General features: G+C 54.2%; 1 protein-coding gene across 1 annotated transcript; it reads right to left on the bottom strand.

Annotated features, from left to right (window-relative positions):
- Nucleotides 1–3933: 3933 nt before the first annotated feature.
- TMPRSS5 (transmembrane serine protease 5) lies at nucleotides 3934–19245 on the bottom strand. The gene is given in 14 exon segments (XM_088843372.1): nucleotides 3934–4284; nucleotides 8713–8961; nucleotides 10127–10282; nucleotides 10450–10453; nucleotides 10539–10677; nucleotides 11098–11196; nucleotides 12968–13146; nucleotides 14077–14238; nucleotides 14864–14911; nucleotides 16161–16274; nucleotides 16587–16719; nucleotides 18041–18160; nucleotides 18654–18752; nucleotides 19140–19245. Coding segments are annotated over 14 exon segments (1959 nt in total).
- Nucleotides 19246–19251: the final 6 nt, after the last annotated feature.

The following is a 19251-nucleotide window of genomic DNA, read 5'->3' on the forward strand; positions in this document are numbered from 1 at the left end:
TCTCTTCCCTTCCCAGTCACATCCCCTCGGTCCTGCCCTAGTTCAGCTAACATCTCTTCAGTCCAGGTCCAACTCAAGCGCAATCCCCTACCCAACGCCATGCCCCATCCAGGCTCCTTATTCCTGACCCTGTCCTGAAATGACTGGTGCACATCTCCAAGTGCCCACATGACTTGGAGCTTCTATTGGAATAGTGAGATATTTCTCTTTATTACATCCAACACAACAGGTATTCAATAGCAGTGAAGGAAAGGAAGATGGGGGCTGGGGAGAGGAAAGGGAAGAGGAGAGAAGGGAGAGAGGAAGGCATGGTCAGAAGCCAGCGGGGGAGATGCCGTGACAAGCCAGGCACAGAACCAAAGGCAGGCGTCAGACCCCAGGCAGCCTCCAGAGCTTTGCTGGCCCGGCTCCTACGTACATGGGAAAGCCCTTCCACGCTGAGCTGTGTTCTAGACTGCTACCTGTGTGACTACAATGCTACTCACTCTTCCAAGATAATAATACCTTTGACATCATTTCAGGTGCAAGACAGTCAATCTTTTAAGGCAGTATTATTCCTGTTATACAGACGAGGAAACTGAGACTCAGGGACATAAAGTGATGGGCCAGGGTTAGCATCCAGGATTCCAAGAAGAGCCTGATCTGACCCCCAGAGTCCCCCCTGTACCCACCATTGTGTTTATCTGTACACTGGGAGCACACACACTATGGCCAGGCACGGGCACTGGGGGTGAGGGGACAGGGAGAGAGCCCGCCTTTTCTGTTGAAAACATGACTCAACTGAGGCTAGCCAGCCATACTGTGACTTCTGAGGCAGTATTTTGTCTTGAGCTTTTCATTCTCAGAAATACCTTGGTATGGAAACCACACTTCTGTGGTTACAGTCAAAACACTGTTAGCCTCCACTGGTTTTCTTAAAAGCTTACACGCTAATATAGTAGGTGGAAAATTTCTACATTTACCATATCATTTCTTTCTTGGCAATAAGCATCTATCTATAAAGGTTGTAAGGTAGTTATAGCAAATTCTTTCAAAATATTCCATATTTGTATTGTTTAGCAGATAATAATTATGACCTATTTTTAGTGATTGTCTCCAACTAGATCACAAACCCCTTGAAGGCAGTGCTGTTTTATTCAGTTCTGGGTACTCCAGGTTTAGAGGGAACATGGTACCAAGGTGACCTTCAATAAATGGGGTTTGACTGAATAGATGTGACTTCTGGCAGGTTTGCCACTACAGGTTGGGAAAACCTTTCACATTTGCCTAGCTCTTCACAATCTCCAGAGCATTCTCATGATTTAGTTTTACTGGTACTCCCATCTGCCCTGTGAGTTTCACAGGACATATATTATTAGTCCCATTACTTAGAGGAGAAAATAGAAACTCAGCAAGGACCAGTGACAGCTGGGCTTGGTTAACAAACCACAGATTAAGACCCAGACTTCTGAGGCCAGCATGCTTCTCCCCTCCTGCTCAGCCGCCTCTAAACACTTCCCGCACATGGGAAGAGGAATACCAGAGCCACAGGCTCCACAGCAGGCTGGAACACCCTGGGCTGCTCTGGTATTGATTATACTGGTTTACGAGTGTATCCCATGGTGATTTAGTTTTCTATTAGTCTGCTTGTGCTCCTGCTCAGCCGTGTCCAACTCTTTGCAACTCCATGGACTGCAGCCCATCCGGCTCCTCCATCCCTGGGAGTTTTCAGGCAAGAACACCGGGGTGGGTTGGCATTCCCTTCTCCAGGATATCTTCCTGACCCAGAGGTCAAACTCACGTCTCCTGCATTGGCAGATAGACTCTTCACTGCTGAGCCACCCAGGCTCCCCTGAGTCTGCTGGGGTGCCATAACAGAAAACCAAGACTGGCTGGCGCAAGAACAAATCTGTTTCTCACAGTTCTGGAGCCTGGAAGTCCAAGATCAAGATGCCATCATCAGGGTGGGTTTCTGGTGGGAACTCCTCTCCTGGAGGGCAGATGGCCACCTTCTCGCTGTGTCCTCACATGGCCTCTTCTCCATGTGAGTAAGAAAAGCAGAGAGAGCTCCAGTGTCTCTTCCTCTTCTTCTAAGGACACTAATGCTATGGGATCAGGGCCCCACCCGTAAGACCTCATTTAACCTAAATTACCTCCCTAGAGGCCCTTCTCCAAATACAGTCACACAGAGGCTTAGGGCTTCAATACATTGGGAACAGGGAAATGAGGACACAATTCAGTCCAGGGCTGGTTTAATTCAGATCTTTTCAAAGCACATACAGATCCATATCCCCGTTCCTCTCCCACTGCCTTTCCTTGACCCTATACATCTATTTTTGCTAATTAGCTTTGACTCTCCTCAGTTTTTATTGAATTCTGTAAGAGAGTTCTGGAGCACAAGCTATTTGTACACTAGTCTTTTTCTCCACATTTATCTCAGTTAATTTCTGAGCGACCTCATGAATGGGAATCCTGAAGAATCACTCTGGGTATTTTTCCCAGATAGGAGGAGCCCAGGGACCACCGTGGGGGCTGGGCTGATGAAAGTGGGACTCCCTGAAACATGGCTGGGGTGCACTGATTCAGAACTTCAGAGGAGTGGGGGTGCACAGGATTTCAACTCCCATGGAGACTGGACCAGAGAAGTCTTCTCTGACATTGACCATGGAGGGGGCAATAAAGGAGGTGGGGGCCCTTCACTAGGAAATGGCCCAGAATCAGATCTGCCTCTTCGGGGTTAGGGGATTTATCCAGCCGAGGCTTCCCCAGACTCCTCACATCTCTCCCCTTCCCGCTTCTCCTCTCAAGTCCCCCTAAGTTTCCCACAGAACACATGCACACATAGAGATACACAAATACATAGACACCCAGACAAAAATATATCCAGACACACACAGACACACCCAGACACACACAGACACACCCAGACACACACAGATACACACAGACACACCCAGACACACACAGATACACGCAGACACACCCAGACATACACAGACACACACAGACACATTCATAGATGCACATGTGCACACACTCAGAGAAAGAAACACAAAGGCGCACAGACATCCAGACATATCACCTCCCAGGGGCCACCCCCAGTCACTCAGACTTTCCTCTCTTCTGTTCCCTCCCAACACCAGAGTGACCCATTAAAAGTGACTTGGTTCAAAAGTGACCCATCTTTTGTTGGCCCCAGGAAAGGACAGTGTCATCAAGACACTCTTATACAGCCATGGACATACATGCAAAGGGCTTCCCTGGTGGCTGAGATGGTAAAGAATCTGCTTGCAATGCAGGAGACCCAGGTTCAATCCCTGGATTGGGAAGATCCCCTGGCAAAGGGAATGGCTCCCCTCTCCAGTATTATTGCCCGGAGAATCCCATGGACAGAGGAGCCTGGTGGGCTACAGTCCATGGGGTCACAAAGAGTCAGACATGACTAACACACACATACACACAGAGGTGACAGCGGACCCTGTCCACAGTCACTTTCAGCTAAAAGGTTCTGGATCCCAGTGCCAGGCCAGACGAGGCCATGAGGAAAGTCATTTCCTAATTGTGTCCATTCCCAGACACAATGTGTGACAGACGAGCCCAGCCTCAGGCCCTTTCTTTCAGGGTCCCCACTTGCAGAAGCCCGTCAGGTCCAGCACATGCACCCAGACTTAGAGACTCAAGGACGCAAGCTGTCTGCTCTGGGTTCCTCCGGGGGGAAGGCTGCAGAGTACAGGGAGTGGACTCTCTGGCCCCTGGTGGTTGGAGAGTTGGTCCAAGGAGACCCCTCCCAGTCTCCCCTTCATCTTCACCCCAGGGTGCTGGCAGAAAGCCTGACAAGGCTCCGGCTGTCTCTGAGTGCCAGCCTCACCCCCACCCGCTCCCGCCTCGATCCCCTGTACAAATACAGGGCTACTGCCGAGCGGTGGGAACAGTAAATCTTTCTCATTCTTTTATTCATGCATTCACCTCTGCAGACAGCGCGGAGGAAAAGCAAACCCCGCCAAATCCCCGCGGGCTCCCGCAGTCTGGCAGTCTCCTCTCTTTTCCTCCCCAATCCCCTCCAGGAGCCACAGGCCAGGAGCAGAGAGCCACCGTCTCGGATGGGGGTGCCAGCCCCTCCCTTGTCCTCCTCCCCCCGCGTAAGCTCAGCCAGCTCCTGTCACAGGCGGAGCCCCGGCCCCGGCTCTGCAGACCAGACATCAGTGTGACCAGGGGAAACCCGGCCATCAGCGTCCCTGGCTTCTGGGAGCAGTCCTGCTTCTGCCTCACCTTCCCCACCTCCCCAAGACTGCAGGGCTTCTGGGCCTGGAGGGGTCAGGCTATTTATTCCAAACACTAGGCCACACGAGGTGTGGCTGCCCTGCGTGCCAGCTCAGAGACCACTGAGAGAAAGGAGGGGCAGTCAGTTGAGCTACAGACCCCGTGGAAGGAGGGACTCTCGGGCTGATAGCCTCTGGGCCAACACAGCATCGGCTGATGAGACCGTCTTCGTAAGAGAGTCCAGATCTCGAGAATTCCAAGGAGCCTTCTCCTCCCTGGCCGCCAGGGAGGGCTTCTTTTAAGCTCAAACAGACCAAAGAGGGATGGGAGGAGGCTGAAGGGCGCTAGATCTTGCCTTTTATACAGAGAAGAGGTAACGGACTTGGCGTGACTGTCCTGCTTTGCCCAGGATTGTAGGTTTCTGAGACATGGAGTGTTAAAGCTGGGACAGTCCTGGGCAATCTGGGAAGATGGGGTCCCCTAACTGAGGGGCCGTGGGAAAGACTCTGCCCTCGGTGTGCCTGGCACACGGCACTGGAAAGAGGATGGCTCGGACCCAAGCTTCCTGGTCATGGTTCGGCAGGCCCAGAACTTTCTTCACTACTGGGCCACATGGAGGAGGAAAGGTTGGAGATCAGGGCATCCTGTGGGCAGCTCAGGAGATGCCAAGGGAAAGTAGGCAGAAGGGAAGTGTCCACGGTCTTCAGGGCAGGGAGGAAATTCCCTCACTGTCTTTAGGGAGCTGGCACCATGGAACCCCACCAAGAACCTGGGGTGTTGGGGAGTAAGCTGGGGAGCCCCTGAGAAAACGTGCCCTTGAACCCTGCACCAGGGCACATGGGACAAGGGGAAAGATGGCTTTAAAATCTTCTGCCTGGGGCCTCAGCCTCCCAGGGGCCCAGAGGGCAGTCGGAGCACAGCCCTGGCGTGAGCCTAAGAAGCCAGAGCAAGCTTGTTCCTTTAGATCTGTCCCATGCAGAGGGCCCTTCTCCATAGGGGTCCCAAGTGGACGCTGTGGACAGATAGATGTCTCCAGAGGCAACAGAGGTTTGTGTTATAGCCAGCCTGACAAAGGCAGAACACACAGAGATCCCCTTGCCCAGACCCCTTATTTGACAGATGGGAGACCAAACCCCAGAGAGGCTGAGTCACGAGCTCAGGATAGCACATTCTCAAGCGGTAGAGATGCAGACGGGACTGTCCACCGTCAGATGCCAGAGCTTCCTCAGAAGAGATAAGCCTAGTCCTGTGGAAGCCCTGGCCTTCCAGTCACATTAGTGGAAGATGGCCCCTGCTGGAGCCACAACTCCTCTCTCCATTCTGTTTGAGTCCCCAGTGTGGTCCATCCCAGTACCAGCCCCAGGAGAAAACCCTCAGCAGATTTCCCTACACTGCCCAGCTCTGGGGCTTCCAGGGCACTGGAAACCTACAGAGTGCCTGCAGGTTCCACGTCTCCCTTTCCTGGCCTTGTAATGTGAAAGAAGCGCCAGCCTCACCTCTCAGTAGGAAGCGGCTCCCCACCTACTATGAGAAGCCTTCCTAGGGGTGGAGGTATTTAAGACACAGCTTAAAGGGCCATCAACCACACTGGGCTCCGGTGAGTTTAGCAGGAAGCAGGGCCCTGGGGTGACGCAAACCCAAAGACACATTCTGGTGTGTCTAAGAAGGGAGGTGGAGAGGGATCCAGACCCAGGATGCCGAGGGAGGTGAAAGAGTGGGAGCAGGTGTAGGTGGGTTCTCTTTTGAGCAGCCAGGAGGGACCTCCGTGTATGGTCAGGAGAAGGCAGAGAAGGGAGACAAGAGGAAACAAGGAAGAGACTCACGAAAAGCATCTCCTGACAGCCGACACGCCAGCTTTTAGCATTTATAATATTTCCAGTTTCCTCCTATTGTGGGTGAACCCATCAATTCCAAAAATAAAATGCAGGAATCAGCCTGAGAAACGTTCCCAAGGAATGACAGGGCTGCCCCCTTGTTCACTGCAAGTCTTCCTAGGAGAAGCAGGACTCCACAGAAAGTCTAACAAGAAGAGAGCCTGCACCCCGCAGTACCCGCCAGACCCCCAAAGCACAGAGAAGGAGTAGATAAGAGCAGAGCTCTGCCCTGGCAGCTAGGAGCCCCCTTCAGGAAGCTGCAAGCTCTCCCCAGGCACTTGGGAAGCTGAATCCCTGGGGAGAGAGACAGGTTTCCTGCACACAGAACTGCCCTGACTTAGTCAACAATAGGCTCTTGGAGCTCCCTTAGCAATTACTGCCTCAGCACTCAGCTTCGTGGCTGGCCACTAATAATTTATTGCAAATGTCTCATTGCTCCAATAAGGCAGCCACTTCTCTACCTCTGAATTCCCTGCAGAGCGTAACACAGCTGGGCGCCCCAGCTGGTCCTCATTAAAACCCTTCCAGCCCTGAATCCTCCCACCCTCCCTCGCTCCCATCTCCAGCCCTGCTCTTCAGCAGCCGGCCCAGGACATTCACTTCTCCTCACTTTAAAGAGCTGGATTGCCAGGTGCCAGTGCCGGAAGGGCAGATGAGAGCCTCTGAGTCTGTAGATCTGACTGGTAGCCTGGTGAAATCTACCAGGGCCATCTATAAGCAAAGAGGGAATTGCTATTAGCAAATTCTCTAACTAGCATTCTCTTTATTGTCCTCCTGTGAAAGATACTCATTTGTAGCATTTTGAATCAGATCATGCAGAACTGACTGTAAGAACATTGCTCAGGAAGGAACTCTAGCAGGAGCCACTCAGCTCCCCTGGTTTTGATTTCCTTACGTATAAAAAGCAGAGATAGCTATGCATTACTATGGACAGGTGACTAAACCAGCCCTCCATTCTACACTTCTGTGCAACATTGGACCATCTCGTTCACCTGTGTACAAAACAGTGAGGTGGATCTGGCATAAAAAGACTCAAGGTTCCCATCCTGGCTTTGGCACTTATTAGCTGGTTGGTGCTGGGAAGTCACTTAAATCTTTCTGAACAAATATTCTCACCTGTGAAATGGGCAAAATAATATCTTCGCCACATAGATGGTATGAGATTTAAATGAGATACCACGCATGAGCAGGATTGCTAAACTGTAAAGTAGCATCCAAATGTTACTGATTATTAACAGATCATAATGACTATGGTAAATAAAAACCTTCTAAATTAGCAAGTTCATAGAGGGGACAACAGAAACACAAAAAAAAGACCATTGCTAATAGATTTTCTGGTAACTCTTGTCTGGCCAGGGAGATAGGCTGCCCTGGAATTGCCTCTTGAAGTGGAGACTTAGAGCAGAGGAGTAAATGCTGATCTCAGGATGGAGGCTGGAGGTTAGGGCTCTCAGAACACAGGGTGAGGCTACCTCCCACCTGCTGGGGCCTCTTCCACGTTGCTTCTGGAATTTGGCAGCAGACTCCCAGCAACCACTTCCCCAGGTGATAAAAACCACAGTAAATTGTGGCCCTTATTTTTTAAGCACTTTCTGCAAAGGAGCAGACCCTCCAGAAATGAATCTTCATTTGTAGTACCCCTCAAAAAATGCTGATAAACTCATGAAAAAGTTGTGTTATTGCTAAATGCTAATTGCATTTCCTTGGGTAAGCACCATAAAAAATTCATTGCAGTTTTTAGAAACAAGATGCCAACTGAATTTTAATTGCTAGAGAGGAGAGAGTCAGGGAGAAGCTTAACCAGGAAAATGCTAACTGGGCAGAAACTCAGAAAGACATCTCCCTAAGCCAGAAAACCCAGTCCTGAAACAAGAGCTGAGGAGAGACAGGTCGTGTGGGCCGCCAGACCCTCCCTGAGGGAGCAGACTCGGTGGCCCTCAGACATGCAGCATCAGAGCACCCGGATACCTAGAGCGTTCTGTTTGTTGCCAATCATGACATGCAGATTTAACAAATGCAGGCGCTCAGTCGTATCCAGCTCTTTGCGACCCCATGGACTGTAGCCCTCCAGGCTCCTCTGTTCATGGAATTTTCCAGGCAAGAATACTGGAGTGGATCGCCATTCTCTTCTCCAGGGGATCCTCCCAACCCAAGGACCGAACCTGGGCCTCCTGCACTGGAGATAGATTCTTTACCTTTGAAGCTACTAGGGAAGTCCTAACAAATGTAAAGAAGTACATAAACAAGCACTGAGAGACGAGCAGGAGTCAGCTCCAGAGCTTTAAGAAACACGCATGGGAGGAAATTATGCTACTGCCACCTTCACGCGGGCGTGTGAGAGAGAAGGGGGAGTGGGAGGAGGAGACGGAGACCGTACTTCGCTTTAATACTGAAGTCCTGGACCAGTTCACAGAACTGTCATTTTAAAACCTCCCCACTGTTCCAGTGCTGACCGGAGTATTCTTACAGCGGTCTCCTGCCTTACCGCAGCACAGCCAGCCAGAGCCCAGTGAAAGCAGGACGTGGGTGAGATCCACAGGGAGTGGGGAGGATCCTGACTCCATGGGCTTAACCTGGGCTGACCCAGTCTTGACCCCACCTGCCCAGGAGCTTCCCAGTCTGGATCTCTGGGGAGGCACTTCCCCAGCCTGAGAGTGCGGAGAAGGCAGGCCCAGGGCAGGCTTGGGCGTCCTCCCAAAGATGCGCACAGGACCTCATAGGACAGACGGGCAGGCTCCTCGCTGCCACCGACAGCCTCTTCCTCTCCAGCTGCTCCCTCTGCCCCAGCCCTCTGCTCCCCCATCTGCCCAGGCCAGTCCCACTTCTCTCCCATCCTTGAGGCACTCCGCTGAGATAGAGAGACTGGCAATCAGGGCCCAAGGAGACAGGCACAGTGGCCTGGAGGCTGGCCGGTGGGTGGTGGCTGTCTCCTGTGCACTGAAAAGAGATCCATGCCTTCTGCATCTGGGGCTACTTCTCCTCCATCTAGTGGACCTGCCAGAGAGCCCAGGAAACATAAGGCTGGTGTGTAGTGAGATGGAGAACTAATCAATAGGCCCCTGGGGAAGGGAGTCCTGGGCTGAAAGAGAAAGGAGCTGATCCACAGTGTGGCTCCTCCCTCCATGAGCCAAGCAGCTAGCATTTTAAAAGTAGTTCACTTATTTTATATATAGTTGTGTGTATATGTCCAAAAGAATCTTAAAAAGAGTGAATACATGTCTGTGTAACAGATTCATTTTGTTGTACACTCGATACCAACACACTACTATAAATAACTATACTCCAAAAGCAATTTGTTTAAACACTTAACCACTCAGCTCCTTCATTTCCACTTCTATCAAACAGGACCAGCATATCCGTTTCTCTAGGGTTTTTGTAAGGTTTGAATGAGAAGATGGATATGTAGGTGTCCTGCAAACTCTAAAAAGTGTATTATCCACCACCTGCCCTGAGCCCAGCTTTGCAGAAAGACGCGCGCCCTGCATTTGTAAAGGACTTTATACAAATCACGTGCTCTCATTCTCATTCTCCCACTGTAAGGATGAAGTGGAGAGGTCGGCTCAGGACCACACAGAATGAATTAGTTGCTGAAACCAGACTGCTAGATGCTGAGCTCTCTCCCTAGTACAGGGTGGGCAGGCAGGACCAGGGAAGAGTAACAGTCCTAAATAAATGCATCATAACACTTGCGTCACTCACTCCAAGCCTAGAGCTGGGCAGGCCTTTCTTCATGCGATCTCCACATATGGCTGCATATAATATAGACTGGATGGTTATAACCAGGACACTGAAGTTTACCAAGCTTAGGAATCTGGGCTACAAACTCGGGTGGATTCTTCCCGAGTGAATGCTTAAACTGATAGGATGGATGCAGCCATCATAAGCATCACTTCCTCCTCGCAGACTGAAACCTTCCCCCGCCTCCAGCAGGGCCCAGGCCTAAGGGGCGAGGGCTGTGGTTCCCGAGGGTTGGGTCTTTCACAGACGGGTCTTCTCCACTTGCCCCCACTCACCTGCGCCGCCGCGTCCTGAATCCAGTCCAGGAACTCGGCAACCTTGGCATAGACTCCGGGGTGACTGGGTTCTGCACAGTCGTGTCCCCAGCTGACCACCCCCACCAGGCGCCACGGGCCCTCGTCCAGGCACACCAGGGGACCCCCGCTGTCCCCCTGAGGGGTCCAGCCACCGGACACAGAGAAGCGGGCAGTTAAGTCCCTCCTGATGGAGGGGCGCCAGCGTGCTCCCCGCCCCCACCCCAGGCTGGGCGCGCACCCTGCACTCCAAGCCGTCCTGCTTCCAGGATGAATCCCTCCTCGACCTTCACTGCGCTGCCCACTTGCCTGGGCTCCTCCTCTGCTACCAGAGAAGACATCGGCCAGGGGCCCAGCCCACAGCCCCCGCCCCGCACCAGGCCCTCGGCCGCACCTGGCACCCGCCCTCCCGTCGAGGTAGCCGGCACACAGCATGCGGGGCGTCAGGGCCCCGTTGTACACGCAAGAGCTGTTGCAGAGCTGGGTGCTGAGCAGAGGGACCACGGAGTCCTGGAGCAAGTAGGAGCTGCGGGCTGCAGGGAGGTAGATGGGAGATGGGAGGGTCACAGACAGAGGCGGGGGAGGCGGAGGCGCTAGAGGGCGTTAGGGACCCCAGGGACATGGAAGCCCAGGACTCTGGCCAGGAGGGTCCATCAGACTTGGAGGAGAGGGGTATGCATCACACATACACCCTGATGCTGAGGCCCTGGCACTCCTGGGAGGCGGGGAGGGAGAAGAAAGGGTCTGGGTTTCAGGGGAAATACCAGTTTGTTCTCCCAGAAGGACCCTCGGGCCCACGTCTGACCAAGGGTGATGCCAGAGGAGAAGGGGGCTCGTGCTGCCCTGTGGCCAGGGAGGAGGAGGCCGAGGAGCCTCACTTCTGGGGACAGATGCCTCCCCTCCCACCCACTACCCCCCATCCTGTGCACCCAGGGCCCTGGGAGCTGACTCACTGTGGCTGGGGTCAGTGTGGCCCCGGCCAGACACCCAGCACTCGGAGCCCCTTGGAAAATCCCGCTCTTCGGCCGGCAGGCACACGGTGCCCACGGTGTCTGCGGAGAGGCAGTGGTCCTGGGCCCCACTCAGGCTCCGCCTCTCTGCCCCCCAAGCCTGGGCGCAAGGACCAAGGCCGGCCAGTCCTCCTCGCCCCTCTCTTCAACCAGTCCTAGTTCCAGCTTCCCACGTGGCTGTGCGGGCCAGACTCTGTACCACCTGGGCGTCACCATTCATGCACAGGACCTTGTGGAAACTGCTGTGTGCCTGGCGTCCTAGGCTGGGCGGGTACACATGATATCCCCCACCTGGGACTCGTGCTGGGCGCTTGTACCTAACCTCTCCTAATGAGGACCCTGTGTGGATTTTCCCCAGGGTGTCTAGATCCTCTTGGGACATGGTTCCAAAACTGTGGAACCCACTCCATGGGTGAGCCTGAACCCGATTTTACAGAGTGTATAGACCTGCCATTAGACAGACACCACTTCACTGGGAGAAAGTATTTCCTCTTCGTTTCTCTTTCAGCCCCTCTGCAACGAGGAGAGAGAGACTGGGCCGCTCTGTGCCTCTCTGGACTTCCATCCTCCCCTTCTAAGCACAGAGAGAGCAGCCTGAGTCAGTAGTTCTGCAGAGTACAGTGCCAAGCTGGGACTTGAGCACTGGTTTGCTTCCAGTCTGTACATTTTTGTAGTTGTTATATTCACTGTAAGTCTTAAGGTCTCCAGTTTGGTGGAAACCTCAGGTTTCCCTTTAAGTATATTGAGTCTGTTTAGAAGCATTAGCTGTTGAACAACAGTGCAAAGCGCACTCATCTATGGCAGACTCTGTTAACAGTGTAGGGCAACATCTGTTGCTGGGGACACCCCGACAGGAGACAATGGAAGGGAGGAGTGCTGAGTGTGTGTGAGTGTGTGTGCGTGCGTGTGGTGTGAGAGTAAGCGTGCACAGGAGTAGGTGTGCCTGTGTACATATGTGAGCCTTGCACGACATGCACAGGTGTGTGTGCGTGCCTGGCACGTGCCTGCGGAAGAGAGAGCTGCCCTTCGCGGGCAGACCCTGTGGAGGCGACGCCCTGCCCCGGAACTGTTTGCCTCCTGCACTGGAAGAGAGTCACTTCCCTCATCTATACACACCTGCTCAGCTCCCTGTCAGGCTTGTCACGAGGATGGGGAGGTGAAAAGGTTGTTACAAGGGCTGGGGGGTTGGGTGAAAGGATATTTGGTAAAGTAAGTCTTATTAACCATAATATGGTGCTACTTATTACCTGTTATCCTGTTAATTACACATGCTGTGTGCTAAGTCGCTTCAGTCGTCTCTGACTCTGCAACACTATGGACTGTCCCACCAGGCTCCTCTGTCCATGGGATTCCCAGGCAAGAATACTAGAGTGGGTAGCCATTCCCTTCTCCAGGGGATCTTCCTGACCCAGGGATCAAACCTGTGTCTCTTACATCTCCTGCATTGGCAGACGGGTTCTTTCCTAGGGCCACGTAAGAAGCCCAGTAACTGTATAGTTAACTATTATCCATCCTAACCTGGCTGGGACCTGGCACCAGCCTGGGAACTGGATGGAGCAGCCTGCTAGAGATGGAGCCACTGGGAAGCTCTTCTGGGGACCTCGAGGCAAATCCCACCTGCCACCCAGCTATGAAAAGGGCCAGACCCTTTGTCCCCAAAATAGCATGTGGAAGAGTTGGGGCAACCCAAGGTCCCCATGATGCCAGAGTCCCTGATGGTCCCCAAATGAAGTGACCATTGTGAGGTTCACAGCACGGGGGGTTCTTAGGAACCCTCACGGCTCTCACCCTCCACCCCTCAAAGCAGCCTCACCTGAGAAGTGCAGTGGGGTGCGGAGCTGCAGGAGGGCCATGTCATAATCATGGTTCTGGGCGCTGTACAGAGGGTGGGTGATGATTCGCTCCACCACAGCCCCCTGGTGTGGCCTGACCGTGCTGTGGCTGACCAGCCCCACGTGGACCCGCCAGCTGGACAGGCAGGACAGCCTGAAACTGCATGCAGAGGCCGCGCTGAGCCCGGGGGAAGGAAGGGCAGGAGATGCCGACACAGGTGAGGTGGCATGAGAAGAAGCCACCAGCGAGGCTGTTAGTGGGGCCCCATCACCGGGCTGCAAGTTCCCAGGACCCAGGCCTTTGCGAATCTGCCCCAGCATTTGGTAAGACACTGGGCGTGCAGTAGCTGCTTAATAAATGCTCAGGCCCTGATGGACTGAGAAGTGAGACGCTATGGTCATCAGCCACCACTGCCTCCACTCCAGCATAACCCCCTCCAGGTTTTGCAACAGATAAGGAAGAGCCTCATGTGGTGTGAGAGCTCTAAGCTGAGTCAGCAAGGCTGCCCTCAGCACTGTCTCCCCACTTCCTAGGTGTGATCACGAGGGAGCCACTTCCCCTCTCCTGGCCTTGGCTTCCTCGCTGTAACATGAGGGTTACACGACCTGCTCGGCCTGCCATCAAAGAGGACCGGAGAACCCTTCCTTCCTTCCGACCAATATTTATAAGAGCCTACTGTATTTCAGGACTGTTCTAGGCCGTGGGGACAAGGAGGGAAATCCACAAAGGGATTCAGTGGTAAACAAGCCTGTCCCTGTGGAGCTTCCAGTCTGAAGAGGAGGAAAGACATAAAGAATCACATGGAAACTGATTTAATTACGGTGCTGATAAACATTAAGAAGTACGGAGGGCTATGAGTGGGAAAGCGTTTTAAAACCTTAAAAACCAAATGAAGCCTAAGAACCAATGTTCACATTATTACTGCCATTCCAGCAGGACTTGAACAGGGAGAATTTCACAAACTCCCTGGGGCCCACTCGCAGCGGACGTGGCAGGCAGCCAGTTGGACATCTTATACAGGACATGCCAACGGCTGATGGAAAAGGCCCTGGAGGCGCCCTCCTCCCGTTTTGGGGGCCCCAGACTTGCCTTTGCGTGCAGTGCACCGCGGTCACCAGCCAGCGCGGGCCCAGCACGGAGGCCCCACACGTGTGCCGGGAGCCGGGGGTTACACTGGCCTGCCAGGGCCAGCCCCCGGGAGCTGCCACCTGCCCGCCCATGATCTGGGAAGCCAGGGGCCTGGCCCACACTCTGCAAACATAGAAGCACCTATGAGATGGACACAGTAGTGGCTGTCAGCACAGTGCTGTCTGCCGGGGAGTGTGGACGGCTCCCGTTTATCATTCCTGGTCCTAAGCATGGAGCGGAAAGGCCATCTCACTAAGGGAGGGACTGTGACTGCATCATCCATGGAGCCACAGGACCTTTGAAAACGCCTGGGCCACAGGAGAGGTCAAATGAGGCCTGTTATGCGGGAAGATGACATGTGAAGATAGCTAGATGACCGGGAAGACGGGAGAAATGAACTCCATGCACTGTCTCCCACTTGGCCCCTAGTTCCTTGCCTTCCTTAGATTCTGGAAGCTGCTGCTCCCCCTTTGGGGCACTCTGGAAGAAGGGGAAGGGGTGTCAGAGGCCAGGGTGGGGAGTGAGGCAAGGAGGTCGCCTGCCCAGGTCAGCAACTGGTGGGGGACAGAACAGAGGCATCCATGGGGCTCTGTTCTGGCAAAACTGTGTCTGCAGGAAGGGCCCGGTGTGTGGGTGGGCAAGACATCCCCCCAGACCCAGGCGAGCCTCCCACTGGGGCTGTCCCACCCTAGAGGCATGGGGGAGACCCTCTTCTCCCACCGCCTCCTTCCCAGACCCGAGAGAGTACTCACTGGAGCACTTGAGGGAGACGATTTGACCAGAAGCACAGCGGTCCCTGCAAACCAGAGGCAGCGCCAGCAAGGAGATGGACAGGGGCCCAGCCCCGGCCCAACACCCCTCGGGCCCTGGAGGGGGGGGCGTTGTTGCGGGACAGCAGACAGGGCCACTCTGTGGCCACAGCTGTCTGCTTCCCGCCCCCAACCAAGCCTTCAGACCCCTTCTCGCAGCAGGTCTCCGGGGCAGTAAGCAGGCTCTGCCTGGCCATTCAGGGGATCGATATGGGCAGAGCCCAGAATTACAAATGGAGAATTGATGGATGTAAAAATTCAGTTGTTCCCACTGAAGCCCCAAATATGCTCAGAGTGGATAGGCGAGTGAGTGAACAGACACGGTCCTTCACCTCCTGTTCCAGCCCAGGCTGACTCCACTAAACCCAAGCCCTCTGTGTATTCACATGCCCGCCCTCCTCTCCCCTCCTCTTTCGCAGCATAAACCTCCACTCCTTTTGGACCAGAGCTCTCTTCTCTTTGCTCCTCTCTTGCCCCCAGCCTCCAACACCTGGATCCTCAGTTTCTACTGGTTTCCCAAACCCACAGCCCTCCGGCTCTCCTGGCCAAGTCTGTCCACTGCTGTTTCCCTTTGCCTGTTCGGATATCTAAGGCAGGAGCGTTGTGTCCCCCTGACGGAGCACCAGGGGGCAGGAGCTGGGTCAGAGGGGCCAAGGCTCAGACAGGCACAGTGGCTGCAGAGGTGAGAAGGCTTCAGAGCAGGGTTGAGAGGACTGCTGGAAAGCTTGAGGACACCCACCCCCAGGATTGGGGGAAGGTCCATTCCAGAACCCTCTCTTCTCTGAAGAGTCTCTGGGTTCCAAGCAGTCCACTATCTCTCTCCTGAGATACCAGAATCATCCAAATAAAGTGTGGCAGGAGTAAGAGGGACTAGTTTGGAGGCAAGAGCCTGGTTTCAAGACATGGTTTGGCTGATTATCAGTTCTGTGACATTACACAAGGCCCTTTACCTCACTGAGTCTCAGTTTCCCCATCTGTGAAATGGGAATAAGAGTGCCATTTCAAATCCTCTGACAATAACACCCAATCCTGCCATTTTTGTGAGGGGCAAATACATTATGTATATGGGCAGAACTCGTATGAAATGAAATATTCCTCTCTGTTGTCCTATCTTACGCCTCTAGTGTCCTTACCACTAGGCTCCCATGATAGGAAGATTTTTGTTGGGTTTTTCATGGAAGTGAGGGGCACCACTCAGTCCCACCCCCAAGCCCACCCCTTCTGGAGAAGCCCTACCTAGGCTGCCACACCTCCTCCGGGAAGCCTTCCAGTCTAGGAGAGAGCTGAGCAAACTCCTTGGAACTGTTGAGCCTGATGTCAGACAGGTTCACTGCCTTGTGGTGAGTGAGTCTTGATAGGAAAAGGGAATAAAATGGGAGGAAATTTGCTTTAAATGGCAACACAAGAGACGGGGGGGTTAGTATAACAATGTACAGGAGATATTGCACCAGGGTAGTGACTGAGCAAGACTTTGACAATGAATGGCTTCTGCTGGGATTTATATTTTGTTGAAAAGCAAGGATGCCCAAAGGCCAGGAGATGACCAAAATGACCTCGTATCATTTCCTGAGTCCTCTGATGGTACCAGGCAGGGTCTCCAAAGCCCCTCCCCGACCGACCCACGCTCCACCTTCCTCAGGCCCCAGGTCCAGCCCCAGTTACCTAAGATGTCCAAAGCTCCTGCAGACCCCCAGGGCACAGCTCCAGCCCTCGTAGCAGACCAGCAGCCAATCTGGCCGGGCCCTCAGCTGTACTTCCAGCAAGAACTCCTCAGAAGTGTTTATTCTGAAAGATACTGAGACCACGGCACGAAAGTCCCTTCCCATCTGCAGCAGGATGGAGGAGCTGGACCCCTCACCATGGGGCCTGAAGAGACCTTCATGATCGCCTGGGTCACCCAACGTCGGGCTCCCTGTTCCCCCGGGAGCCTGCCGATGCTGAGAACAAAAGAACCCCTCTCTGTGCCACCCTCCAGGTTTGTGCTTAGCCAAGAGCTTTCACACGTGCTCCATCACCAAGGGTCACAGCCACCCGATGGCGAGAAAATGCCCATTCTGCAGCAGGAAGTAAGGCACAAAGGTCAAGCGACCTGCCCTGGGTCACAGGATCTGCAAGCGATGGAGCCAAGTCATCCGATTTCCGGAGAAGGCAATGGCACCCCACTCCAGTACTCTTGCCTGGAAAATCCCATGGGCGGAGGAGCCTGGTGGGCTGCAGTCCATGGGGTCGCGAAGAGTCACGACTGAGCGACTTCACTTTCACTTTTCATTTTCATGCATTGGAGAAGGAAATGGCAACCCACTCCAGTGTTCTTGCCTGGAGAATCCCAGGGACGGGGGAGCCTGGTGGGCTGCCGTCTATGGGGTCACACAGAGTTGGACGCTACTGAAGCAACTCAGCAGCAGCAGCAGCATCCAGTTTCAAATCTTGTGACAGTACTGGTGAAGGCCCCCATTTATTGAGCATCTGCCTTTTCTGGGCTCTATGGTAAGCTCCTTTACTTTATGCTGTTATTATGCTTACAGCTTTGCGCAGTAAATGTATTTATCTCCACTTCATGGAGGAGGACATGGAAGCTCAAAGAAGTAATGTATTCAAAGGCACACACAGCTAGCAAAGGCAGGCAAGCCGATTCTAAATAATTTCTGTAACTGATTCTAACCCCAGCCATGGCATCACCATATCTTCTGAGCCTCCACCCTTACCTGGAGGGAGGGGACAAGATTTGGGGGAGATGGGGAGATGGTGTGGTGTGATGTTTCCAGCCCGCTACACCTTCTTTGCCACTGGGTCAAGACCCGAGTCCACCACGCACTGGCCCCCAACACACACCTGGCTCTTCTTGCCCCGCATGGCAGGCTCCCTCTGTCAAAATGGTAAGTCACCACCTCTCCTGGCAGCCTGAGTTTTTAGCCGTGCCCCCGCTAGGGATCAAAACAGTCCCTGGGGAGTGCTGAGTCAGAGATCAGCTCCTGGAGGCTGGACCAGGGCCTCACCCTCACAGCACAGGAGATGCAGGTGGATGACAGCAAACTCGAAGGATCCCAGCGCTGTGCAGGGACCCTGAGTCTGGGGGGTGGGGAGGGGAGTCTCCCCACCTTGGGGGTGTGGCTCACCTATTCAGGGAATCAAGGGGAGTAGGGCTTCCTCACTGCGGGCCTCGGAGCAGTTCAAAGTCATCTCATCCTGCAGGGTTCCGGGAGTGGGCTGAGAGGCAGCTGGCCACAGATACAGCTCTTCAGAAGACAAAGGCAAGGAGAGGGTACAGAGAAGAGGCTGGGAAAGGAAGTGACCCCCAGGAGGGGGCCAGGTGCAGACAAGACACCTGCTGCAGAGGGAGGCAAGGCAGCCTCCCAGGACTCCTCATCACCACCCTGCTTCAGGCAGGTCCCTCCCACGCAGAGAGGCATCGTGCGCTCTGTCTCATCTCTGTCTGTTTGTCTGTCTCTCTCTCGCACTGGGAAAGAGCTCCAGGTGAAGCTTGACCAGGGCCTCCTTGGATCGCCTGCTCAAGCACATCTCTCAGTATAGGACGAAAACATTCCTCTGCATAGAGCCCGAGTCCCTGTGGCTGGACCTGCATCCCGTCTCCACTTGCTGTCAGAGTAGATGGAAAAGGCAGTCATCCCACCTGCCCTAGACACCTGCTCACTACATGCTCCTCTCTCCCAGGACCCCCAGAGTCTGTTCTTTGTCCCTCCCCCAGTCACTGAAGGTCCCAGCACTGACCTAGAAGCCAGGAGGCAACGCCTGCACCAGCCAGCAGCCCCAGCGCTCCCAGTACTGCCCAGTTGCGCCACCCGGCACACCAGCACCCTGCCCCAGAGACTGTGGGGAAGAGCAGAGGAGTGTCTGAGGACCCTGCCCCTGCTGAGGGCCCTGCCCCTGCCCTCCAGCCCACTGCACCCCGAGGGCCAGACAGCCACCAAGCGGCGGCAGGAGTTTGCCCCGCTGCACCTGCCCACCTCCCCCGACCCATTATCATGGGATGGGTAGGGGGCAGAGCTCTGATCACTGGAGCCTCAGAGCCCACTCAAGCCCCCAAATGGGAAGCAGAGCAAAAGCAGGTCTAGGACAGATAGTGAGAAAGCCTCTGGCCATCAGTCATTTCAGGCTGACCTAGGAAGATCTGGGGAGAAAGAAGCTGGGGGACGTGGGAAGATCGGCCCTTCACTGCCCTCACCCTGTCATTCCCGATGGCCCAGTCTGGCCTATTGGGTTGCTGCTGGGTCTCAGGCCTCCGTAGCAGGTCTCCTCGCTCTGCAGATCCCAGCCCTTCCTCTGCATCCTGAGCCTCTGCAGGGGCTTGGCCATCCAGCATTGGGTT

The sequence above is a fragment of the Moschus berezovskii genome, chromosome 14, assembly GCF_049115385.1.
Source record: "Moschus berezovskii isolate FMDL1 chromosome 14, NW_MosBer_1.0, whole genome shotgun sequence".
Lineage (NCBI taxonomy): Eukaryota > Metazoa > Chordata > Mammalia > Artiodactyla > Moschidae > Moschus > Moschus berezovskii.